The sequence below is a fragment of the Camelus ferus genome, chromosome 9 (assembly GCF_009834535.1).
Source record: "Camelus ferus isolate YT-003-E chromosome 9, BCGSAC_Cfer_1.0, whole genome shotgun sequence".
In the NCBI taxonomy this organism is placed as follows: Eukaryota; Metazoa; Chordata; class Mammalia; order Artiodactyla; family Camelidae; genus Camelus; species Camelus ferus.
Window position 1 is genome coordinate 45,770,526 of NC_045704.1, and position 26,222 is coordinate 45,796,747.

General features: G+C 49.1%; 1 protein-coding gene across 3 annotated transcripts in view; it reads left to right on the plus strand.

Annotated features, from left to right (window-relative positions):
* The window catches only part of WWP2 (WW domain containing E3 ubiquitin protein ligase 2), a 118,231-nt gene that overhangs the window by 89,631 nt on the left and 2,378 nt on the right, over positions 1-26,222 (plus strand). For 2 of the 3 annotated variants that reach the window (XM_032486650.1, XM_006180567.3), the window contains exons 9-23: positions 811-900; positions 8,498-8,672; positions 14,684-14,738; positions 18,063-18,144; positions 18,747-18,875; positions 19,220-19,295; positions 19,595-19,666; positions 19,892-19,980; positions 21,827-21,986; positions 23,164-23,297; positions 23,566-23,706; positions 24,364-24,484; positions 24,822-24,926; positions 25,854-25,950; positions 26,143-26,215. In XM_032486650.1, the coding sequence (XP_032342541.1) occupies positions 811-900; positions 8,498-8,672; positions 14,684-14,738; positions 18,063-18,144; positions 18,747-18,875; positions 19,220-19,295; positions 19,595-19,666; positions 19,892-19,980; positions 21,827-21,986; positions 23,164-23,297; positions 23,566-23,706; positions 24,364-24,484; positions 24,822-24,926; positions 25,854-25,950; positions 26,143-26,215 (1,599 nt within the window). Of the gene's footprint in view, positions 1-810; positions 901-8,497; positions 8,673-14,683; positions 14,739-18,062; positions 18,145-18,746; positions 18,876-19,219; positions 19,296-19,594; positions 19,667-19,891; positions 19,981-21,826; positions 21,987-23,163; positions 23,298-23,565; positions 23,707-24,363; positions 24,485-24,821; positions 24,927-25,853; positions 25,951-26,142; positions 26,216-26,222 lie in introns of those variants that run through there. The other variant, XM_032486651.1, reaches the window with a different exon arrangement.

The window sequence follows — 26,222 nt, forward strand, 5'->3', positions numbered from 1 at the left end:
ATGACACACAGTAAAGTGAGGCAGTTGGTAGACGTGTGTGGTTTTGTGTATTCCTGCATGACTGGGTTCAGCCGGGGGAAGCCTTCTGTGTTCATCTAGTGTTTTGCAAAGGCAAAATCATACATAAACAAACACCCAATTCACACTATGCTCACATTGCTCTCTTATGTATCAATCGCATTGGAATAGATTTATGTTTCTAAACAAGCATTTCAGCAGAACTGATTGTACTAGCTTCCCGGAAAAGGTCACCTTCCTCTAGGCAGTACCCAAAAGTAGAAGTAAATAAACTCAAAGTAAAACATAAAAGGTCACAGAACCATTAACATCCTTTATAAAATGGTGATCATTTTATAAAGTCCATAGGTGAGCTTTAGGCGAGGTCTGTGGATCCCAGAAATTGTGCACACGTTTTTGTTGGTAAATATGTTTTGGAAGGAAAGAACCTTCAGCTCTTATCACATCCCTAAAGGGATCTTTGATCCTGAAATGTCCAAGAAACACTGATTCAGAAAAATCCGCAGAATGTAGATTCACATGGATCGTTTATGGGAATTTACTGCAATCTCTGGGCTGCCTAGTACACTGAGTCCGTAAAGAGGAGCTGTTTTAGTTTTCTGAAGAAGCAGCTGTGGTTGCCACCGTCAGTGACAGTGTGGAGCTGGTCTTCCCTGAGGGTTGGTCGTGCATGTGGTCTTGGACATTTCCTGTCAGATTAGCCACATCACTAGTGAAGGACTCCTTTGAGCAAGGGCGTAGGCCTTTCTATTCTATTGTGTGTCTCACGCTTCCCTTGACTTGATTTTGCAGATGGGAGCAGCGAGAACTCCCCAACGGGCGTGTCTATTATGTGGACCACAATACCAAGACCACCACCTGGGAGCGGCCTCTTCCTCCAGGGTAAGGCTTGGCCCAATGAGACCTGAGGCTCTAAAACTGACACCAGGAGCCCCCCATCGGCTTCTCTGCCACTGGCTGCCATGGCCATCTCTCTATTTTCCCTCCACTCTCTTCCTTTCTCTCTCCCTCCTCCCACAGTCATCCCCTTCTACATCTTTCCCCTCTTTTTCTACTTTCCCTTCTCCCCACATGCACTGTATTGGCCATGGGCTTTATTAAGTGGTATTCACAGCCTGCATGGCTGTTGGGTTCTGGAGGAGGAGGGCTGGGGAGGCCTCCTGGGTCACTGGTGTCTCAGTGGCCTCAGTCATTTCACCTACAGAGATCTCCTGTAGGGCCTGGTTTTCAGTCTCTTTCTGCAGAGGTAGCAAAGGACATTTCTCCTGGGTCACTTAATTGCTTTTCCTACTCACTTACCTTAGTTCTGCTCTCATTTCTTATGACATGCTAGGATGTTTAGAGCATCTCTATGGAGAAACAGAGCATGAGGAAGCCAAGATAGAAAGGGTGTTGATGCATTTCAAAGCGCCTGGTGTCCAACCAGCCCCTGAAGATAGCATACTCCTCGTTCAGCTGGGCTTTGTGAGAGTGCAACTAAGTTCTCCAAAACCAGAGGATGAGTAAGGCTTCCAAGTGAGGGAAGACTGTCCAAGTTCAAGGAGAAGGGGTTTGGTTCCCTGTCTGCCAGGGACAGAAAGTTCTTTCCACATGTGTCTCCCAGTCCTGAGAGCTTTCAAAAGGGAATGTATTCAGCTCTCAGGAAAGAATCACCCACCTCCCACGTAAAGCAGCCATGAAGGCTCCTGCAGAAAATAGGAACACTTACTTCCCCGTCCTGAGCCCGTGGTGGGAGAGGATGTTGGAGGTGGGGCGTCGCGGGAGAACTCCTGTGCTCTGTGTGTTCACCGTCAGACATGTGCCAGGCAAATACCACCTCACCTTCCGATCCTACCAGTTTCCATGGACGGGCTGCTTTTAGTTTCAGTTTTCCAGCTGAATACTTGTGTTTTCCTTTCCTTCCCTTACCGTTCTGGAACTCAGACTCATAATCCGTCGTCATGAGCTCTCACTCTGTTTTCTCCTTTGACTTTAAGTCCAGAGAACTTAACAGAGTTAAACATTGACTCCTTAGAAAAAAAATTAAACATTTTTTAATATATGGAAATTATAGAAGTTTTCATATTGCCATTTTCAAATATGTGCAAAGTAGAGAGACTGCTCCCACACTCAACGCTTAGCTTCAATAATTACCAACTCATGGCCACTCTTGTGTCATGTGTACCAGGAGTTGGCAAACTGTGGGCCTCTGGACAAAATCCAGCCCTCCACCTGCTTTTGTAAATAAAGTTTTATTGGAACACAGCCACTCTTATTTGTTTACTTGTTGTCCGTAGCCGCTGGTGTGCTCACTGACAGAGCTGAGTAATTGTGACAGCGACTATAGCCTGCAAAGCCTAAAATATTTACCTTGTGGCCCTTTGTAGAAGAAGTTTGCCAACTCCTGCTCTGTAATCCTCGCTCACCCCTCCCCGACCCCATCCCAGATTATTTTGAAACAAAAAACCCAGACATCGTATCATTTTATCCATATTTCAGTATATTTCTAAAAAGTGTTCTCTTATTAAAAGTACACCTACTATATTTGTTAACAGTATTTACCTACCACCATCAAATACCCAGTCAGTAGTCAGATTTCTCCAGCTGCCTCACAAAATTAATCACTGACTTTTAACTGGATGTGTTGCAAACTTGTACTTTGTGTATTTACAGCACATGTATTTAAAAGCAGTGATAACTCTGTTAAGCTTGCTGGTTTCTTGCCTCTTAACCTCTCTGGTCTATAAGTTATGTAGGCCTTGACCTGTTGAACATTTGGATGGAATCTAATTGAAGATATGTAATGGTGTCTTCTAGGATAGGCTGAGGATTTACTCTTCTTCAAGTATTGAGGTGGGATATGATCCAGTTTCCTTATTTCCAGGCTAGTTTTAATGTTGTATTGGGAGGTGGCTCAGTGCTATTAGTTCTTTCTGAGTTTCAAGCCCAGACCCTTGAGCCTCTGGCTCTTAGTTCTGCTGTGTAGTAGGGAACCCAGAGAGAACAGAGTGATCAAGCTTGCATCATCCTAACTAATGAGAGAAGTTCCGCCCCAGGGAAGTATTTCCATGGGGAGAGCAATCTTGAAACTACAGATGGAGCCATTGTCTCAGCAGACCTAGTCATCCCAGAGCAAGGCTGAGTCAGAGGATTTACTTGGTCATGGCCACATGCTTCTGTCCCACCCATGGGACACTTGGATGAAGACCAGTCATTTCATCCAGGAGCAAGAAGCATTGGACCTGGTAGTTAAGGATGAATGTGGTCATTTGCTGTGTAGTCACTCTTAGGTGGTTCTCAGACCAGGGGTGAGCAGGGACAGTGATCACCGTAGAGCATGGTATTGAGGAAGCCTCACAGAGGGATCAGACTTGGTCTTTGGGAAAGGGTGGAGGTGGACTTCAGTAAGAAGGGGAAGGGGGTCCAGGTCAGAAGGACAGTGTGAATGTAAAAGATGTGCTTAGGGAATGATGCATGGAGCGGTTTTGCTGGAGTAGAAGGTTTGTGTGAAACAGAGATGCTCAGGGTGTGTACAGCAAGGCCCTTGGTGCAGAAGCCCAGAGCATGAAAGGGCCGACTGGGCCTCCACTGCTCTTTTTATGGATTGTGATTTTGCATAATATTTCACCTGAAGTCAAGGGTGTGATGCTGCTGCTTAGAGGTTTGAAATTCACCAGTGCAGAGGACTTCTAGTTAGACATAGGGATTGAACGTGTGTTTATTTCCATTCTTTCCTGAAAAGCCACTAAAATGGCAATAAAGATTATAAAAAAGTAAAATGATGAAGGAATGGAAGAGGAGGAAAAGCATATGGGAGATTGCAATCAAAATTTAGTTGCTGACAGATAAATGGCAGAGCTGAGAAAGCTGAAACCCAAACTTACAGTGTGGGGTTTCTACCAGGAAGGCAGCCAGTTTGCACCATGGAGCCCTGGAAAGCCTCAGTGATCAGAGACATATGGGATACGTGTGCACGCGCCCACGTAATGAGATTAAAAACCTGAAGTTAAGTTTAAAATTTGTGCAGGGAGCAGTTAGATTCCTAGGCTGCTAACCATCACTCCCAACCCTCTGCCACACACATGCATGTACACACACATGTGGCCATGTGACTCCTGCTAGTGTGAGAAGTTACTGGGAGAGCAGAACCAGCTTGGAGAACACAGCCAGAGCTGAAGGCAGGCATGGACTTAGAGAAAAGGGATTAAGTGAGGTTGCTGTCCCTAGGATAAAGATTGGAAAGTTTGTTTGTTTGTTTGTTTGTTTTGTTTTCACTGGGGAAAGTGACCAGTCTAGGAGAAGAAAATTACAGATTGAGATATTGGGGGATCTTCTTGTGAAACAGCTGAGTGAAGCTGCGAGTCAGCCTGCCCCCTCCTGCGTACCTGGAGCCTCCAGTCAGTGTTTTACTGACTCACTTTCAAATGTCAGTGAACAGCCAAGGCCCAGCAGACAGAGAGAAAGGGGACTTGGTGAGAATGTGGGGAACTGAAGAAACTTCAAAAAGTAAAGCCAAAATTATAATTCCTATCCTCAAAGATTTGGGAGAAAATATGGCATCTTGGCAAGAAGAACAGGAAACTATGAAAGGAACCATGCAGAAAAGAAGAAGAGCTTTTAGAAATTAATATATATGACAGCAGAAATAAAAGGATGAAATGGAAAGATTAAAAGATAAAGTTGGAGGTAAGAAAATTGGAGGTTGAATCCGGGGAGATCCCACATCTAAAGAGTAGTTCTGGCAAGAAAGAAGAAAGAAATAGAGGATAAGAAAGAAAGAATTAAAGAAAGAATTAAAAAATTGCCAGAACTGAAGGATAAAATATCCAAATTCAAAGGGACTACCAAATTCCCAACCCAGGGAATGAAAAAAGACCCATCCCAAGGCACATCCCTAATGGAATTTTGGAACACCGAGAGAACACTTCAGAAGCTTCCAGAGGGGAAAATGGGGTCAGGAATTGAGAACGCCATCCTTCTTCTCAATAGCAGCTATGGAGCAGTACCCTCAAAATTCTGATGGAAAATTATTTCCCATCCAAAAATCAACTTTTACTCCTTTTATTTTTTAAATTTTTATTTATTTGTTTGTTTATTTTTTAATGGAAGACCTGGGGATTGAACCCAGGACCTTGTGCATGCTAAGCATGCACCGAACTCTACCACTGAGCTATACCCTCCCCCCAACTGTTACTAATTCAGTTGAACCTCAAGTCCATGAAGGTTGAAGTAAAGGCATCTTCAGACATGCAGGGTTTCAAAAAATTACCTTTGATGCATTCTTTCTCAGAAACTATTAGATGATTTATTCCACCAGACAAGAGGAAATCAAGAAAGAAGTCCTGAGATGTAGGACACAGGGGACTCAATTCAGGGGCCAAAGATGTTCCCAAGAGGAAGGTGAGGGAAGATGATTCAGGACTATAAGGTTGAGCAGGCCTAGAGGACAGCTGTCTAAGCTGGACAGAGGGTGCCTAGAGAGATGTGGCTAAGAGTTAAGGGACACTGAGGGGCCATCTGTCCTGTCAGGATCTGGGGGTGAATTAGTGACAGAGCCTTGAAAACCAAGCAGAATAAAACATGCAGTTCTTAACTCTAGAAAGTCATATTTGTTAGAGAGTGAAAGTTCTCTAGACTCGAAGTTCTCAAAGTCCTTACCTCTACAAAGTCATAATCCAAATTCTGAATATTGATTTAATGACAACTTTCTAAATTGGGAGGATGGAGGGGAGGGGGCACTGTGTGTTTTAGGGGTTGGAGTACAATGACTAAATTCTCAGCTTTGATAGTGGAAAGTCTGTAAATAATATCTAATATGGCAGAAGTCAAGAAAGTGTGGAATGAGCGTTTATTTAGAAGCATGGCTGTCGATAGAAGAAGTAGTCGAGAGTTGAAAGTAGTCGCTTCCCCTGAGGAGCAGGAGTCAGCAGTGGGGAAAGGTTGGGTAAGAGACACTGGTTTTCCTTGTTTCCCCTGTGGTACTATTTGTGTTTCAAACTACAGATACATGATTCCTTTGCTAACCGATGAAAATAAATAAAAATCTCTAGTTGAGAGAATTTATGAGAAAGGTGGGAAGGTTCCAGATTATTGTGCACCTTGAACATTGATTCAGGGTTTTGATGTGAGGGCAGTGGGGAGTGAATTGAAGTTTTTGAGCAGGAGCATGCCATCAGGGTTCAGTCTGCTAGGGTTACCCTGATGGTAGTTTATCAGCAGGATTGGATAGGGAGATTAGTTTAGGGATAGTTGGACATAGAAATGGAAAGTCAAGGGCAAGGAGACAAAACAAAAACAAGCCCTTGGGCTGAATGGCTTACTGACATCTTGAATGATGGTGTGGTTTTGTCCCTGCAAAAGGAACCGATGGGAGGAAGACTGGGAAAGTCTCAGGTTTGGGGCGAGAGTGGTGGCATTTAGTTGAACCCCAAGTGATAGCAGGTCACGAAGGCTGGACAGTCAGTTCAGCAGGCGGAATCCAGACACAACCTGGGAACTGGCCATGGGGCTGGTAGCCACTTGAGGAGAAGCCATTTTTAGGAGACTGTCAGTTTGAAAGAATCTTTGAAGAGATAGCCAGAAAAGTCAGCTAGGAGGCTAACCCTGAAAATTGAGGAAACTATCAGACCAAAGCATGATAGTCACAGGAATAAGATCGGAATTCAGAGAAGATATGAGAAGGGAGTTAAGGAACAAGTGCTCCAGCACTTTGGAGTCATACAGTGTAATCCATATTGGGTTCCCTTTGCATTGGGTTAATCCTGTTTTCTTCAGTGGTATCTCTTGTCTTTTTTACACTCCTTTTATCCCCATCCCCATTTCAAGCTTACAATGGAAAATTCAGGCCTATACCAAATTTGAGACAATGCTACAGTGAATCCTTTGTAACCATTGCCTAGTACTAACAGTTAATAACATTTTGTTTCATCTGACCCCACACTTTTCAGGGGAGGGGATGATGAATTTTAAAGCAAACCTTAGTCATCATACCCTTTGATCCATAAATACATCACATACATCTCTAACAGGTGAGTTTTTTTTTTTTAAATAACCAAAATACCATCATCCAACTCAACACAATTAACAGTATTTCTTTTTACTTCATGTCATAGACAGTCTGTGTTCCATTTTCCCCAATTGTCTTAAAAACCGTTTCCACACTTGATATTTTTTGAATCAGATCCAAACTCAAGATCAACACATAGCTTTTGGCTGGTATATCTCATAAATCTCTGTCTCTTATAATCTGTAAGTTCCCCCACCCTTTCTTGTTTATTTTCTGGCTATTTGTTGAAGATCCTGGGCATCTGTCTTACAGAATTTCTCATATTCTGAATGTGACTGATTGTGACTCGTGTTGTATGCATGCTCCTTTATTTCTTATCTTTCATGGTAAACTGGTCATTAGATATGGAGGCTTAATTAGATTTAAATTCACTTGTAAAAACTGAAATGTAATTTACATACAGTGAGATAGATCTCAGGTGTACAGTTCACTGAGTTTTGACAAATGCATACACTCATGTAACCCACACTCCATCAAAATGTGAAACATTTCCGTCACCCCGCATAGTTCCCTTTCTTGCTTTCTTTTCATCACTTCTTCCCCGTGTGTTTGGAAATCAAGTTACACCTTGTACCAAGCACAGCTGAGAATTTTCGCTCTCTGTTTTAGCCCTGCCTTGCCCGTGGATATTTTAGGACCAACTTTGGAGAGACTGCTTCCTCACTAAAGATAATGTGGAGAGTCCTGCTGTTGTTTGCACTGAGTCTTCTCATCATGACCGTGCAGTGTATTTTCACTGGCACCTTATATCAGGACAATTTCAGTTGCAAGTAACAAAAACTGGGATCCAAATTGGCCTGAATAATGAAGAGAATTCATTGGCCTCATGTAACTGAAAATTCTACGTGTGGATCCTAGTTTCATGATCTAGTGGCTCAACAGCATCACCAAAGGGACTGGCTTTTCCCCCATTTTTCTGCTCTGCCATCTCTTGGGTCAACTTCATCTTGTGTTTGGGTCCAAGATGGCAGCCCATGGCTCACAGAACTGTATGCTTTCTTAGTCATACCCGGCAAGGAAGAGATATTTTCTCTAGAATTCCTAGCAAAATTTATGAGAGTCACCCTGATTGGCTCAGCATAGGTCACATGCCCACTCCTGGTCCAGTCAACAGTTCCTCTCCAGTGTTGGAAGTAGAGTCAGCTTCCCTAGAACCACTTGGATCTCTGAAATGGAAATCAGGAGCTGCTGGTAGCAAGGGATTGGTTGCTGCGAGGGCAACCACAGATGTCTGCTATAATCATCCAAGCCCCAGAAGCCTCTGTGACTGGGGCCTGCCTGGCTGTGCCTCCCTGGAGCAGCCAAGCGCCTGTGCCAGAAGCCACACCAAACCCTTCTTCGAGGTCCTCCTTGCCAGCCATTCTGAGATTTCTCTAGAATTTGAGGGTACGGGTGAGATGGGCACAGTGTTCATTCTGAACTTAATGTTTTCAGCTGGGAGAAACGCACAGACCCCCGAGGCAGGTTCTACTATGTGGATCACAACACCCGGACCACCACCTGGCAGCGCCCCACTGCCGAGTACGTGCGGAACTATGAGCAGTGGCAGTCGCAGCGGAACCAGCTCCAGGGCGCCATGCAGCACTTCAGCCAAAGATTCCTCTACCAGGTGAGAGGCCAGGGGCTTGCCACGAGGGCAGGGAGCCTCTGGGCATGGCAGAATGTGCAGCCTCACACATTCTCCATCGACCTGTTTGGTGAGAAGGGAAAACAGCTGGACACGTCGGTGCTCTGACCCTAGAGATTTTACTCATCACGGTGAAATTCCTCAGATTCCAGTGTTTCTGACTTTGGATGTCCAGCTTCTGTGTTTATGGACTCAGTATGTATGGACTGTATAGACTCAGTCTGAAACTGAATTCCCCATCTTTCTTCCAGGTCTGGATTTCTCATCTGGTCCCCCCATCCAAGTCCATTTACCCCGACTTGAGACCTGAAGGTCGCTGTGACCTCTCCCATACCTTGCCTTTTCAAATCAAAGCAGTCACCCAAATCCTTCTTTCCATTGCTACTGCTGTTTTTCTTCAGATCTTTATTATCTGACAAATTCTCAAGGATGGAGGGACCTTTAAATTTCATCTGGTTCTGAAGTGGGCAGTCTGTGGCCTTTGGGTCAAATCGGTCCCCATCTGGTTTTGTAAATAAAGTTTTATTGGCACCCAGCACACCCAGTCGTGTTGATGTTGACTGTGGCCGTTTTCATGCTACAGAGTTGAGCAGTCACAGCAGAGACTGGGTAGCCCACAGAGCCTAAAATATTTCATGTGGCTCTTTACAGAAAAAGTTTATTGACCCCTTGGCCTAAATCAACCTCCTTCTATCTGATTACTGATTTTCTTTCTCCCTCCCAAGTGAACGGTCAGGCCAGCCTCGAAATTGTTCTCTCTGGTGGCGTTCTCTCTCCTCCAGCCTGTCCTGCCTGGTCTTAGCAGAGCAATCTTCAAATCTTACAGTCATTTTGTCATTAAAAAAAAAAATCACTGTCGAGGGGTTAAGGAAGTGGGGGGAGGGCTTTAGTCTACATTGATCACCGGCTCAAAACCTTCTGTGGCCATTACCTACAGAATAACATTTAAACTTTCTAGTCCAGGATTCAGAGTGCTGTGGTCCCAGATTAACCGTCTAATGGTCTCCCATTCTGTATCCCTTTAGGAACCGTCCTTCCTGGGTCTCCATTTCACTAGAGCCTCTACTAGCGACCTGGTGCTTGGTAGGGAGCCCAGCCACACAACCTCTTTGGCAAAGAGAGTTGGGGTTCCCAGATTTGGTTGCATTTTCTTACAGCCCCTTGAACATGAAGCTTAGGATCTGCAGTAGAATCTGCACAGGATGTGGTGCATTAGAGGCTGGGAACTTTTTGAGCCGGTCCACGACATTACCACGTTTAACCCACATTGTTTCTACTTGAAGTGGACCTTAACCCCACGACCCATTTCTAAATGCTCAGAAAACCTGTAATTCCATTTAATTAAGTAGCCTTCATCATCAGCTTTGCCATTATTTCCAGCTCTTACCCTGCGCACCCAAAGCAGCAACTACCCCTCAAACGCAAGACATGGTAGCATTGCCCTGGCTGGCTTGTTTCTTCCTCTGTCTGTGGGGGCTGACTGCCCATGATATAGTGAGGAAACTGATGAGGACCCCGGTTTCCTTAGTGTAGATGAGCAGAAAGCCCGGTGTTTGTCATGTTAAGTTGCCTCCAGGGTCAACGATGATGCCTGTTTACAACCCGTGCCCAGGGGTCCACCTGGTGCAACACTGCAGAGTTCTTGTGCCAGGCCTCCCACTCCACAGCCCCTATCACACATGCCGGCCATCTGGTCTGGCATGTTTCAAAAAGGGATGGGGGCTGGTCATTCTCTGCATTTCAGAAATTGTTCCCCTTAAGCTGGGCTCCAAAGACTTTCCCTGCCATTTTCTTGGGTGGCCATGGCTACAAAACTGGCAAGGTCTGGGCATCTTTGTCCTTCAACCTAGAGACAGGGGTGTACTTTAGAAGTCTCACATGGTTTTGTCTCCCTGCTTACCCAGCTTCTCAAATCAAAAAAGAAAAATCCATTGAAGGACTCTTTTTCTTACCCTACCATACACCGTGTGGGTCCTGTCGGTTGACTGAGATGTTTGGTGTGTGAAAGGGAAGATTCTGGAGCGCATATCTGCTCAATCTTTTGGAGCTTCATTCCTCTCGCCTGCCTCTGTCATTTTAGCAACTTTATTCCAGGCCTGCAGAGGTGGAGCTTTGACTTGAAGTGTCCCCAAAAAGTAAAAATTCTGTGCTTAAAAAAAAAAAGCATTCTGAGTCCTCTCACATGGTTTTCTCAGCGTAGCTGGGGATGCAGGAGGGCTCTGGATGGAGGTGATGGTTCCCTTCCTTTCCTCCGTGAAACAAAACTCATATTGAAAAACCTAGTAGGAATCTTTTTTGGGTCAGCTTTCAATGTCTCTGTGCTGATTTCCCTCCCCTCTGGATTTGGTTTGCCCCTCTTGTTTGCTGTGGTGCCATGTCCTGGTTACAAGTAAGAAGAGTCGCTTTCATAGAGTTATTTTGGGGTTTGGCCTTGGCCCAGGATTTGACTCAGAAGACTTGAGAGCTGATACTATACCAGTGGCTTCCCCTCCTCCTCCTCCTCCTGCTGCTGCTGCTGCTGCTGCTGGGCTGAAACCGGACCTTGTTCTTCTTTGCTGCCCTGCAGAGAGCACGAAATACAGTGCAACACGGGAAATTACGGGAATCCCAGATGGCAGTCTCCTGTAGTTCCTTCCTGCCGTCTGCCTCAACGCACACCTTTTTCGGTCTCTCTGTTATTGTCCCCTTATTTCTGACACACTTCCCTCCCCTCATGCCCCAGCGTGCCTTTGTTACTTGTGATCATCATACACATACTTGTGTTTCATCCTTGTGGTTCTGCTTTGCCCTCTGTTTCTGGGTCCTCCTGCGGTCCACTGACCATGCACGGCCCGGTCCTGCACATCTTATATTTAGATGGGACCCTGGACATAGCCTTCTACTGTTTCTGTGGCACCTCGTCCTCCACTCCTGCCTTGGTCCTCCCCCAATATCTAAAGGAATAGCCGGTGTTGGCGGGACAGAAGCAGATCATTCACTGGCTCCTAACGTGCAAATGCCAAAGTGCTTTATCCAGCAACAGACAAGGTGTTTCTTACTCTGCAGAGAGCCCCTTGGATCACATTCTGAAGCACCTGGGTTTTGTTCTGCACCCACTGGGTGCACCCTTAAAAAAAAAAAAAAAAGGAGCCTGCCTTCTACACTGTAACCTCTATGCCCTTCCCAGAGTGTTTTCTTGTCCTCAGCTGTGTTTGCTAGACATTCTTTATTTGTGAGTTTGTACCTTAAAATATTACAGGACTTAATGCTTTGTCCCTAAGGGACTTGAACTCAACGTGAGCCCTCTGGCTGGTGGCCTGCGCCCCAGTTCTCCCAAACCAGGGATGGTTACCAGGAAAATTATTCAACAGCGTTCCTTTCTCTTCCTGGTAATAAAGAAAACTGTCTTGTCCCTGAGACTCACTTGCACATCCCAGGATCTCTCTTCTAACCACAGTCTCCACCCCCACCCTTGCCCCTTTCTCTGTGCTTTTCCAGCCGTGCTCTTGGTGACACTGAGGATCTTGCATCTCAGGGGAAGATGTGCTGGGAGAGGAGGGATAGTTGGCTCATTGGAGATGGGGGGTTTGGGGGTTTTGGTTTTTCTGGCCATGATGCATAACTGTAATTTTTTGTATCTCCTTGGCTTCTGTTTGCTTCTTTAAAAAATTTTTCAAGTTGGACTATATACATTGGGGAAGAAGTATCCAAAATAATCAAGTGTTTTGCTTTAACTGTAAGAGGGAAAATTGTGATGAGCGTCAGCTTCTGCTGACTCCATTTCATGTGTTGTTTGAGTTTATCCATTTCTGGTCTTTCTCCCATTCTCTCTGCCTCCTCTTCTCTCCCCCTCTTACAGGTTTGGGGAGGAGGTGATTGGATAGGATGAGAAAGAGAGGAGACCAACGAAATTGTTTTTAAAAAAACCACCTTAACGAAAGAGAGCCGACATTGTGTGAACTTTCTGACATTAAAAAAAGGCAAGGGTTCAGAAAGGAGCTGAGAAACATTTTTTTATTTCTAGTTCAGTGCAGGTCACGGAGGCGGTCAGGAAAGACTTTTTTGGTGTGTTGATTTGTAGAGTTAAGCAGGAGATGGCTTAAACCCACTGAAGCCCAGTTGGTACCAGTTGGGAGCTAATTTCCTATCCTAGTTCCTGAATGCTTTGCAGATTACCCACTTACTCTGGGAAAAAAAAAAAAAGACCCAAATCAGCAAACAATTTTATACCAAATGCTGTTTCTTTTGATTTCTTAAAATGACCTTTTCTGTAGTCCCTCCCTTTTGCAAGGACATTGCTCCAGCTCAGCACTTCCCCGCTGCCTTCTCCTCTTTGGCCTCCTTATCTGAAGCGCTTGCGCATTTCACAAGGTAGTTCTTTTCCTTCTGTTGCCGAACGCTTTTATCCCTACTGTTTTTGTGTATTAACTACAAAACAAAGTTGCAGGAGCTTGGATTTTATGAGATACTGACCCCCCTGCCCCCTCCACAGACACCAAAATAACCTCTGTAAATTTGGGAGATTTTTTTCAGTAACCAGCAGACAAATCTGAATTGTGGTGGAGGTTGTAAGCCCACCCTTGAGGTTGAGGGCAACGTGCCCTAAGTCTAGGACAGCCCAGCTTGCCGCACATTCGAGCAGTTGCATTCTGCCTGGCTGGGAGGCCCTTTGCTGAAAGGGGGCTCCATCCCATCAAGGAACCTATGGTTTCAAGACTTAAACGTCTTTGTTGGAACTTGCTTTGGAAGAGTTGCTTGTGCTGCCACCTTGGAAAGAAAGTTTCTCTGTCCTTTCAGCCAGGGGTGGAGGGAGGGCCGTGGAAGGGGGTTTGTTGGCAGTTAAGTTCTACCAATGTTTTCTCAAGCCGAGACTGAGCTCCATTCATCCTCCTGCCCGTGTGTGGCTCCCTCGCCCCCAGACGGGGCCAGCTAGGCAGCCCGAAGTCTGCACTGAGAACTTGATCCCCCTAATGTAACGATTAAATTTTAGTAAGGGAAATAAAAATGCTTCAGCCAGGAAAAAAAGAGAAAAAGGAGGGAGAGAGAGAGAGAGAGAGAGAGAGGGAGAGAGAGAGCAAGCACAGAACAATACTTGTTTTATTTAACTATGAAGAGTCTTTTGACAGCACCCCCTCCCCGCAGGATATGAGAACTCTCAGGCAACTGCAGCCCTGCCCCAGGGACCTCGAAGCAGAGTCAGGCAGGGAGTGGGGGGTTCTAATGTAAACAGTGACCCTGGAGGCCTGGAGTCGGCTCCCCCTTCTTTCTCCTGTCTCCCCATCTCTCTCGCCACCTCGCCCCCAGCCCCACCCCTGCAAACAGGCACACACAGAACACTGAACAACTTCAGGTTCAGGCCGGAGGAGAAGAAAGGTGCTTTGTGAAGGGAAGCAAAACATTCCTAGGGGAGGCGAGGGGCCTGGGGCCTGAATGTGCCCTCAGTCTGGGCCGCGGCGGCCCACCGCCGCTGCCCCCTCTCCCCTGCACCCACGAGGGAGGTGGAGGAGGAGGGCCAGCCCCTAGCCAGGAAGCTCTGGGCGTGGGCAGGGCTTGTGGGAATGATTTCATTGGAAAGGCCTGCGATATTTTTTCCCCTCCCGTGTGTGGTTCTTGGAGAAAGTTGGAGGTGGTGGTGATTTCAGTCGCCTTGGCCGAGCAGGAGCCGAGCAGAGGCACCCGGCTGAGCTTGCCGGCAGCCCCGCTCCGGCCCTCTCGCCACGCCTGGGGCCTCCTGGCTGCCCTGGCCCACCTTCCCCCCCGCACACCTCTCCCTCCCCCTCGCTCCACCCTCTCCAAAACTTAACTGGGCCCTCAGCGTGCAGGGTTCTTTTTTGGTTTTTCTTTTTCGAAGAAGACTCCCGAGAGGAGCAGATGCCACCTAAGGCTCACTGTGTGCCTTGCAAAGAGCTAAAATGTGGAAATGAGTCCTTGGCGTTTTTATCTTTATCAGTTGATTTATTTTTAACCAGCGGCTTTTTTTAACCTTTGTGTTCTGCTGTGTTTCTTGTGTTTAGTCTTCGAGTGCTTTCTCTGACCATGACCCATTGGGCCCTCTCCCTTCTGGCTGGGGTAAGTACTGAGTTCTTCTGTGCCCTCAGCCGCCTCAGCTGATGGTCTACCTTGCTCCATCCTCTTTTCCTGGCTCCTCTTCCTCACTCTCATGCCTCAGTTTCCCATTTTGGCTCCCTCCAGCACACCCTCTGGGGAGGCCCAGCTGGAGCATTTGCAGGTGATGGGGAAAGTAACCGGGTTCCCCTGCACCCCTGTAGCACTCACCTGCTGTAGCTGCAGGAGGGTGACCCTACAAAAGAAATCCCTGAGCAGCCATAGGACTGTTGGGTTTTGGTGCTGACTTGCAAGATGACTCCTCAAGAATCCATCCTATTATTGACTAAGGCACTTTGACACTGGCTGATTCCCAGGTGCATTTGTTTCAGGTCTGTGGCTGTCTGCTTGGAAGGAGCCACCTTACCAAATGTTTCTATGCAGCTGAGATGTTGGAGGACTTCAGCCTAATTTTGACTGATGGAAGCCACCTTCTACTTTTCTATACGGCTGTGAAAGAGGCCAGAGGGAAGCAGATAAGAGAGTTGAGCGTGGGCTGGCGACGTTATGAAAGTGCATCTTTGCTAGTTTATAATGCCATGCTGGATTCTCCTTGTCATCGGAGAATTCCAAGTCCTTGGTGTGATTTGCCAATAATGAGTTAGAGGAATGGACGTGCAAGACTTAGGAGAGATGGAGGCTTTATGGCTTTTCTGGGAAGGAGTGGGCCTGCGCAAAGGGGTCATGAGAGATGGTGGCCCTCAGTGCATCCTGCAGCCCTGAGCTGGATCAGGGTTTTGTTCAGTGTGCAAGAGTCCCCGGGAGCGGAAGAGGGCAGTTTTTGCAGGAATCGGTGTGTATCGGGTTGAATTTATTTGTTAGCAGAAGACAGTGACTGCTGGTTTGGTGGTGTTCTCAGATGGTATTAAATTGGAGGGGGGTGCTCCCCAACAAAGATGAAGAAGCTGACAATGATGGGATGAGCATCACCTGGAAAACTGCAGCTTTTGAGCTGGATCCTCTCTCTGCAGATACAGCTCCTCCCTGGTAGTAATTTGCAAGGCTGCATCCGCTCCCTTGGACCCGCAGAGTATCACTTAGTCACTTACCACTGCATTCCAGAGGACTGGAAAGGCCTCCTAGCTCTCCTAGTGGGAAAGAGGCCCCCACAGAGAGCTTGGTTTTCTATTAAGGAATCCCTTATGCATACAGGTGACCCACCTGGCTCCCTGTACAGATGAAAGGTCATTGGTAGCTCAGAGATCGGCAGCATGTCGAATGTGAGAGGGTCAAACAGAGGATTCCTGGCTGGGCAGTGCAAGACTCATCAGATTAAGAATCTGTGAGGCTGTCTGGCAGGCAGTAGACTGTGACCTAGAGCAGGGGACCCAGAGTTGTTCCTGGATTTGTAGAGTCAAGTGATTTATTTCTGTACCAGTTCTGTTAAATGATCACCAAGTAAGAGCAGCTACAGGGTCTTGAAAACAGCTCCCAGAAGCCAAGTGTGAAATATTAGAGATGAGAATAGGAGCCATGGTGGAGTCAGTGCTGTTTACGAATGATCAGGAGAACACAGAAGACTATATGAGAAAAAGAATATCTGGCCGAGGCCTCAGGAACCTGCCTGATCAAATCTTTCGGACTTCGTGTCAGCTTCCCCAGGGTGGTGGCAGGACCATCTTCCCAGGGAGAGTTAAGAGTGAACAGAAAGAGCAGCAAAACCATAGGAGAACTGCGTTTAGCACAAGCCTGCTGTCAAGTCCCCTGTGTTCTCCTGCACCCAGTGCTGGGTCCCTTTCTGAACACACCCAAATCCATTTCTTCCTAAATGAGGTCACCTAAGGACTTTCCCAGACCCCAAACTACAATACCGTGTGTAGCGAGGTGGTTCTGGTGGGCCATGGGAGGACCCCACAGGACACTGGCTGGCTGGACAGATCTCCCAGGCTTGGTTTTGGCCCTTGGCAGAACACCAGTGGGGGAGCTAGTTCAAAGTAGAAGCTTCTGGGCTGGGAGCAGATCCTCCCTCCCCTCAGAACCCTCTCAGAAAGCCTGTCTTCTGTGGGATGGTCCCACCGGCTGTTCTGGGTGGTGGTAGCTCTGTAGCAAGGCCGGCCACCTTCTATTCTTTCTTTCCTTTTGTCTGTGTTTTTGAAATTTTCATCAAGTACCAGTAAGGTAGAGAGAGACCGGGACCCTGGGTTGATACTGTGAACACTGCAGCCTGATACTTGAGGGGAGGTGGCTGGGCTCCCCAGTTCTGTGCCTTTTTCAGCTTTCAGTTTCCCTGTGGCTTCTGGAACTGATTTTTAAAATTTCTTTAACTTCTCCCTGTCATTATAAAAGAAGGAAGTCTATTAGCATTACTTGTTTCCAGGACAGAAACAGGTTTGAAAGCTCAGGAACTTTGAGGTGGGAAAGGTGACAGCTCTTGGGTTCGGAGTCTTGCCCACCATCCACCTAGAGCTGCTGGGTGCCCCTTTCAATCCCTCTCAAGGACCAGAATCGCCAGCTGGAGTTGGGTGTGCCCCTGGAGCCCAGACTTTCTCCCTCGAACAACTCAGAGCCATCGTTACTACACCAGTAAAGGGCAAGAGCGTAAATATTGTCCAGAGGAGAGTGAGAGTATGTCTGAGCTCCCCAAGCACTGCCCTGTCTTGAAGCACACACTTAGGTGTAAGACCAAGATGGCTTTGTAAGTGCCACAACCCCAGGTGTTTCTTTGCACATTTGCTACATAGAGGTTTTCCTGGGATGTGGGAGTTTCAGAGCAAAACTTTGCCTTTACGCAGCAGGGTTCACAGGCTCTGTGGTGCAGAGCACTGATCAGAGAGAGATGAGGGAAAATGGAGCTGCCCCCCAAAGGCGTTGCCTGTGGGACAGAGGCACCTGGGTCGGCTGCTTCCAGTGGACAAAGCAGTTATAGGACCAGCGAGCAGCTGTGATGGACTGAGGTGGGGGCCAGGGTTGAGGGGAGGCTGGGCTGTGGCTCCACTTTGCACACAGCTGGATGCAATTATGCCTCTGGTTTCAGCTGGGCTGCTCCCCCTCCATGTTGCCACACCACCCCCTTCCCTCCAGCAAATCAACCAACCAGACGGTGCTTGATGTGGAGTTAAAAATGTGTATATACCTCCTTACTCTGCAGTAGGGAAAGATGTCTTTGTCATTTTTGCCAGTGACAGATTTGAGTGAGCCAGGCTTTTGCTGGTTTGACTTCTCTAACAGGTTGGGAATAGGGGAAAGACATTCAGACCTGGCATCTAGGAGGTGGGAGCCAGAAGGCAGATGACATGGTCTCAAATGTCTCAATCTGAATGCCTTCTTTTCTTTCTTCTCCCCTGGCAGAGAAGAGACAGGACAATGGACGGGTGTATTACGTGAACCATAACACACGCACTACCCAATGGGAGGACCCTCGGACCCAGGGGTAAGGAATCGGGCCCGGAGAGGAGCTGGGCCAGGCCTCTGTGCAGCTCCAGCATTGGCCTCGTGGCCTTGGACTGCATTTGTTCTCCATGGCCGATGTTCTGGCACCTTTAGCCACACACAAGTGCCCTGTGACCCTTAGGATACAGTGTCGGCCCAGTGAGAGCTTGCAGATGGCACCTTGAATTGACTTTCCTCATGGATGGAGAGTGGCCTGGCTGGCAGCTCTTGCTGTTCTCTGCCACTTGTGCAGGCTGCTGATCATGTGATTTCAGAAGGGTTGAGAACTACCCCCCTCCTCAGACACTCTATACTCCCCACCCCCAAGAAGCTAGTCTGGGACTGGGCAACTTGGTGCCTCGGGATTGCTGGTGGCCACTTGAGCCACGGCCGTCCACGCAGGACTGGTTTTTTGGCTTTGAGACAGTGAACGACCTCTCTCTGCTGCAGAACTGTCCTCAGGACTTGGGTATTGCCAAGTGCATTTCCTCAGGGTCCGGGTAAAAGCAGAGGGAAAGCAGCATGTAGGGGACTCCAGCCTCCTTAGCGTAGGGGCCTAGCAGGTGGTGCCAGCCCTTCACCCGTCTCTTCCCATGTTTCCAGGATGATCCAGGAACCAGCTCTGCCCCCAGGGTGGGAGATGAAGTACACCAGCGAGGGGGTGCGTTACTTTGTGGACCACAACACCCGCACCACCACCTTTAAAGATCCTCGCCCCGGGTTTGAATCTGGGTAAGGACTTGGCGCAGGTGACATCACTCTCTGTAAGCACAGGCTGGATAGTGCTGCTCTTACTGCCCTCTAGTGGCCAATTTTGACATCACTCTAGTGGGGATGAGGGGGAAGGGGCTCCTCAATTCAGAGTAACACTAGTGGTCTTTCTCTAAAAGCAAGGCTGGCTTTATTTCTGGATTTTCTTTATAATCCTCAAATAGTGGCAGTCACTTCCTTTCTTTTGGTGCCTCACTTTCCTCATCTTTAAATTAACGTAGCATCAGCTTTCCTTAGGGCTAACAAGATACGTTGCTAATTTTTGAGAAAGCGCATGGATTCCAGAACATCTTTGCTCTTCCCAGGGCGAAACAAGGTTCCCCTGGTGCCTACGACCGAAGTTTTCGGTGGAAGTATCACCAGTTCCGTTTCCTCTGCCATGTGAGTTGTGGTACCTGCACCTCCCTTAGAGATTGGGGTTATAGAGTTATTTCTGCAGTTTCCTAGCCCAGCAGCAGGTGTCAGAATGCTTGTCTTAGGTGGGAGCAGGTCACTTGTCTCACCCTGAGCAGTTATGTGACCTCGTCTCCAGGAAGCAAACTTCCATTCCTAGGAGAACTAGTTCTCCCTTCCCAGCCCAGGGGATGGGGAAGCCTGTTCAGACAGACAGCTGACCAGACTGAATCGTTACCACCAAGGGCCCGATTTGAGGTTTGTGTTGTTTTTTTTTTTCTTTTCAGTCAAATGCTCTCCCCAGCCACGTGAAGATCAGTGTTTCCAGGCAGACTCTTTTCGAGGATTCTTTCCAACAGGTTAGAGAATAATCATCGTGTCTAAGACCAGGGGCAGGCAGAAGGCTGCTCCCGCTGCTCTGTCTTCTGTCATGTGGCCTGTTAAGCCCAAATGGTCAGGTTCCCAAGGCATGGGCCTTGGTGACTGGTATCTGCTGAAAAGCAGGCCTGGGAATACCTTGCCCCCTGCGCCAAGCCTGCCATGGACGGGCGCGGCAGGCTGGCCATCATCTCCTGTCTCCCCAGATCATGAACATGAAACCCTACGACCTGCGCCGCCGGCTCTACATCATCATGCGCGGCGAGGAGGGCCTGGACTATGGCGGTATCGCCAGGTGAGCTGGGCGCCCTGGGAGGCTGAGCTGCACCCCGCTTCCCCAGGCTACAGGACCCATGGCCAGAAAGCTGCCTCCTTCTTGCTCAGACTGTTGCCAGAGCTGTCTTGCATCTTCAGGAACGGGCATGGGTATGGCCAGTCTGAGTGAGCACTGGAGCTGGGTCCTGGGGTCCCCTGCTGGGGTCATGGGGGGCTTCCAGGGGAGGCACTCAGGGCTCTGACTCTCTACCAACCAACATGTCGTTATTTCTGTACTTTAACCAGTCCGGCTGCGCCAGTGGGCAGTGGTTAAACATTGGTATTATGTGGGTGTCCATTAAAATCGATCCTGGGCTTCCTTCCTCTTGAGGCCTGGGTGTCCTGCTATTTACCTGGCATGTCTAAGCCATCTCACAGCCCAAAGGGCATTGATCAATATGACGCTGCATGTTATGTGCTGAGGGTCAATAAAATTAAAGTAGCTAATGTAATCCTAAAAACAGCTCAGAGCATTGTCTTGCCCTGACCCCAGTCCACCTACAAAAGTTAACATACTCTCTGGTAAAACATTGCCTTGGACGGTGGGGCACCGGGGCCCCAGCAGAGAGAAGGCACATCTTTGCCTGTGGTGACCGCTCAGCTTACTGACCTCTTGTGGTGTGGGGACATCTTCTCGCTTGGTGTTGGGTTAACTTGCTTCTGGTCCTCTGTTTGCTGGTGATGTTGCCCTCTGTCTTGGCCCCCGTGGATCTTTTCCCATGGTGATCATGGTAACCTCCTCTCCAGGCTCTGCTTGGTGGTGTGGCTCCTGCCCCGTGTGTGTCTGTCTCTCTGTGTCCTGCCAGTGGTTTTACCCTATGGTAGGTTACGTCATGCTGTTCTACCACAGGGTAGAACCACGGACAGGATACCGGGGCACCCTCTGCATCGAAGGACTCCTCGTCTGCCCGGCCACAAACAGCCCAGCAGCCAGGGACTGACCCCCTTGGGACGTCCCCTTGCTGGTTTAGCTCTAGCTGGAAAAGACTCTGACTTCTGGCTTGAGGCTTGTACCTAGGGCGCAGAGATGCTAAGGCATGGATGTTGGTTCAGATGAATGCGTGGAAGTATGGGAAAGGGTGTGGTGGTGGGGCCTGGGGTGAGGGGATGGCAAAGTGCAAGGGCAGAGAGATATCTGCACTATAGCTGGTGGGAGTGAGGTGTAGATGCCGGACAGGTTACAGAGTTTTCGTGCATCGGGAGTTAGGGTCATGTTACTGTGTATTCATTTTATGTTGCCTACTCAGGTAGGGTGGAAACAGGGTGCCTGCTCTTCATATAGCGCATCTGCAAGATTTAGAAAAAGATGCCCCTTTTCAAGATACTTCTGTGTTGGAAAATGTTCACGATATACCGATTTCATCAGAAAAAGGCAGCTTGATTGCTGTTTGCAGGAAAATTGTTGTGATAAAAGTACAAATCTATGATATTTTAATATAGTGTCCTTGTGCAGTGCACAGCTTAGAAAACTGTGCATGGTGGCTCAGGATGCAAGGAACCCCTTTGCCGTCAGGTGCTCTGGATATCAGATGGAAAGTCCTGGAATGCAGCACCTGGAGCCAACATGCATGCACGCACCCAGATTTTCCTGAGCGTCATCATCAAGTGCAGTTGTTCTGGTCCACCCTGGGTCTCACCCCACCCTGTTCACTGACTGACCAGTTGTTCATAGAGGTCAGCCCAGGTGCTGATCCCAGTGGGGATGACTCCCCAGGACACATGTCTCCAGACTAGGTGCAATAGGATGGCAGAGGACAGTTGCATCTCCAGTGTGGGTGCCCAGGGAGAGATCCAATAGTCTTGTTTTTCTCTCTCTTCTCTCACAGAGAGTGGTTTTTCCTCCTGTCCCACGAGGTGCTCAACCCCATGTATTGTTTATTTGAATACGCTGGGAAGAACAATTACTGCCTGCAGATCAACCCCGCTTCCTCCATCAACCCCGACCACCTCACCTACTTCCGCTTTATTGGCAGATTCATTGCCATGGTAAGACTACACACCAGCAAGCAGCCCTGCAGACTGGCACCCCCCTCATCCTTCAAGAACTCCTCCTTAAAACTGAAGAAGCTAGCGACAGTTCTGGAGATAGTTCAGAGCTCTCTCAGTGGCCACCCCAGGGTGTTGAGAAGGTTTTGCGTTCGTTCGTGTCAGGCTTGTCATGTGAAAGCCCAGGGTCCCCGGATCGAAGGCTGCACTTAACATTCCGCACCTCCCCGTTGAGGGTGGGCGATGACCGGCACTCCCTGCCTGCTGCCCATCTCCGGCTGTTGCCACGAGCTGGGTAGCAGCATTTGGGAGTGTCTGACTGAGACTCAGTCCTTCTGGAAGGGGGTTTGGAATCTGCAGTAGCTTAGAACAGAACCCTAGTAGGCCAGGTGGTGCAAGATGAAGGAGGCATCTGTCAGGAGGAGGGCAAAGTAGGCAAGGGGAATCGGATATTTGAGGGTGAATATGGAAAGGGGGTCACGTCCCGTGTGTCCTGTTGAATGTCTCGTGAGCGAAGAGAACCAAGATTGAGGAGGGAGAGCCCGTGGGAGCCACAGACCTGCTGCCGTGTTTGGTAGTTTGAGGTGTTTAATGACTTTCCTTTGCTTCTTCCCCTGACTTCCCAAGTGAGTGCTTAGCCCTGCCTGACTAAATATGTCCCTTCCCCTTGTCTGGAATTTCTTGGCCAAGGTGCTGGGCTCAGGAAGTGGGCACATTCTTCCCAGTTCTAGAGACCTGCCTGGCCCTGCAGCTGACAGGACAGACCAGTAAAACTCTAGACTATTACTCACCACTGGCCCGCCAGCAGCGACGTCTGCATTATTTTTGGCTGCCTCTGCTGCCCAGCTCTGAGCGTCAGTGAGTCAGGGCTGCCACCTGGAGCTGCCCTGACTGGGTCTTCTCTGTGTGCGCGGGGCAGGCCTCTGCTAGAGTCGGGAGCCTGCGTGCAGTGGGCTGGAGGTGGGCTCCTGAGCAGGCCAGCTCTGCTTGTCCATGAGGTCTGCCGGTGGGATGAGAGTCTGCAGCTGGGACCGAGAGTGCTGCTTGTTTCCCAGACCCTCCCGTCGGCCCCCCGCGGTAGCTGGATGCCCAGGAGGGCAAGGAGCAGTAGCTGGGCTTTGATACTTGCATCCTAGGGAAACCAAGCCTCTCTGCCATGTCTGCCTTCCTTCCTCAGGCTCTGTACCATGGGAAGTTCATTGATACAGGCTTCACCCTCCCTTTCTACAAGCGGATGCTAAACAAGAGACCAACCCTGAAAGACCTGGAATCCATCGACCCCGAATTCTACAACTCTATTGTCTGGATCAAGTAAGTCCCTTCCCTGGCCCAGGCTGGAAGGGGAGGGCTCTCTGGTTGGTAGAAGTGCAGGTGAAGCTGCACAAGGTCTAGGTCCCCCAGGCAGGACAGCTCTGGAACTCTCTCCTCGCATCGGGGAGATGTCCCGTGCCAGCATGCTGGGTTCTAGGCCACCTGTGAGTCCCTGTGTCCTATGGGCACTTAAGTGAGTGACAGAGCAGGATCAGGGGAAGATCCCTCAAAGACAGATACCTTCCCTTTTGGTCTCTCTTGCCCCCAGAGAGAACAACCTGGAAGAGTGTGGCCTAGAGCTGTACTTCATCCAGGACATGGAGATCCTGGGCAAGGTGACGACCCACGAGCTGAAGGAAGGTGGTGAGAGCATCCGAGTGACAGAAGAGAACAAAGAAGAGTACATTATGTGAGTCCCGAGGCCCAGGGAGCTGGCGGGCCCGGGCACGGGGGGTGGGGGGGGGGCAGAGACATGGCTAGTGTTTCCCGCTGGGCCTCTGGGGCCTCCTTCAGCCAGGCCCCCATGCCTGGCCCGTGGGTCACCAGGGATGGGGAGAACGTCCCAGTCTGCATTGACTTGAGGTGGCTGCCATGGCCAGTCACAATGCTGACCAGGGCCAGGGGAGCTAGAGCCCGAGGCCCTCTGTTCCAGCTCTGGGTTGCTCTTTCTTTCCAGGTGATAGACTTCAGGACGGTAGGGATAAATTTCTTTGAAGAGGTTTAAAACTTAGATGTCTCCCTCTTCTTTCTCCTAACTGAGAGGGTGTCAGGGTCCTGCCTGCTTCGATCCACTATCTCACGTGTGTTTGTGCACGAGTGTGCCCAAGCACTCAGGTCCCTTGGTCCCGTCTTTTCACCTCCGTGATCTGAGGTTCAGTCAGCGGCAGTGGGAGGAGGTGGGGGAGATTTCCAAGATTTAAGTGTCTCCATGTTACTGTGAGGTTTTAAAGGGTCTCCCCGCCTGCCTGAAGTCAACTCTCAGCTGAGACAGTGACCTCCTGGGAAGCCCTGAGCTGCTCCTGAGCAGTGAGCTCTGGCTCCACTGATGGCTGGTCTTTGGTTTTAGGCTGCTAACTGACTGGCGTTTCACTCGGGGTGTGGAGGAGCAGACCAAAGCTTTCCTGGACGGCTTCAACGAGGTGGCCCCCCTGGAGTGGTTGCGCTATTTTGATGAGAAAGAGCTGGAGGTGAGAGCCAAGGTTGTTGGGACCCTCAACCCCTGCCTCTGGGGCAACCCTGCTCTTTGACAGCCTCACTGTGTCCCCACAGCAGCTCACCAGCAGAACCCCAGACTCCACCAGGACTGTGGCAGCTGGCGGATAATTTTGATTTGGGTCTCACACTACCCTTACTTTCAGAGGGTCCACGTGCAAGACGTGTTATCCATACTTTTAAAACTGCTAGCAGAAATAGTTGAAGATGTGTGGGATGGTCTCATCTGCCAGGGAGCGGATGAAGCTGTGGGCTGGTGGGAGAGGAGCTGGCGCTGGGTCACTGACACTCTTTCTCCCCCCCGCCCCTCAGCTGATGCTGTGCGGCATGCAGGAGATAGACATGAGCGACTGGCAAAAGAACACCATCTACCGGCACTACACCAAGAACAGCAAGCAGATCCAGTGGTTCTGGCAGGTGGGCCCAGGCACTGGTCCCCGTAGTCAGGGCAAGGGTCTTGGCAGGGACGTTTTAGCAGGACGCGAGACCTGATTCGACCCCCACCTCGAGGATGCTTGTTGTGTTATCTTCTCCCTCATGTTTGACACGCTCCTCGCCTCCCCCAGTTTGCAAAAGGAGATGAGAAACCCGACCTTGGGACGAAAGGAGCTGTTGCAGCTGGATTGTGTCCACTGCATTTGACAGGAGCTGTCAGTGGTCAGCCGTGGGCCAGCTCCAAACGCTGGTGTGCAGAGGGGCAGCCTGCAGGCAGGAAGGAAAGCTCTTGTAGGTCATGTGGCCTCTTTGCAGCCAGGTGGGACAGGAAAGCTCCAGAGAGGCTGAACGAGCTCGCTGTCCTGGCTGTGATGAATAGGTGCTTTTGTACGTGGGGGTCTTGGCATTGTGGTCGTTATGAAGTATAGCATACGGAAAGAAGGTTTTTTTGTGGAGGTGAAATTCACATACCATAAAATTTACCATGTTTAGCATTTTACGGTAGACAGTTCAGTGGCTTTTACAACGGCTTTTCACAGTTTTGTGCAACCATCACCACTATCTAATTCTAGAACATTTCATCTCCTTTAAAAGGAAAGCTCATATCCATTAAGCAGTCACTTCCATCCTCAGTACGTTTTTGAAAGCAGAACTTGAATAGGAAGGAGAGTATTTGGCCCCGAGGTATCCTCGAGTCCAAGAAATGTCATAGATTGGTGGGAATGGTTTGAAAACCCAGCGTCTTAGAGTGGCTTTGGTGTTTCCCAGGTGGCAGCTGTCATCCCCCATCCAACCCAGGCTTTGTGTTCTCAGCCCCAAAGAGGGGCCCTGACTCACTGGAGAGTTACAGGTCAGGTGAAGTGCTGGGCTGAGGGGGTCCCTGACGCTGCCTGGGCTCTGGACTTGCAGGTGGTGAAGGAGATGGACAATGAGAAGAGGATCCGGCTGCTGCAGTTTGTTACTGGGACCTGCCGCCTGCCTGTTGGGGGATTTGCTGAACTCATCGGTATGTTTTCCTTTACTCTGCTGGCGCCCTTGGGTGGAGTGAGGACAGCTCAAAGTAGGGGCAGGACCTAGTGTCTTCCTGGAAGCAAGTGAATGGGGGTGGGGCAGAGCCGGAGGAGTCGGAGGAGTCGGAGGGTCCTGCCTTAGGAAGAGACTGTCCTGTTACATACAGTCAATTTTTCTTTGGATATAGGTAGCAATGGACCACAGAAGTTTTGCATTGACAAGGTTGGCAAGGAAACCTGGCTGCCCAGAAGCCACACCTGGTGAGTG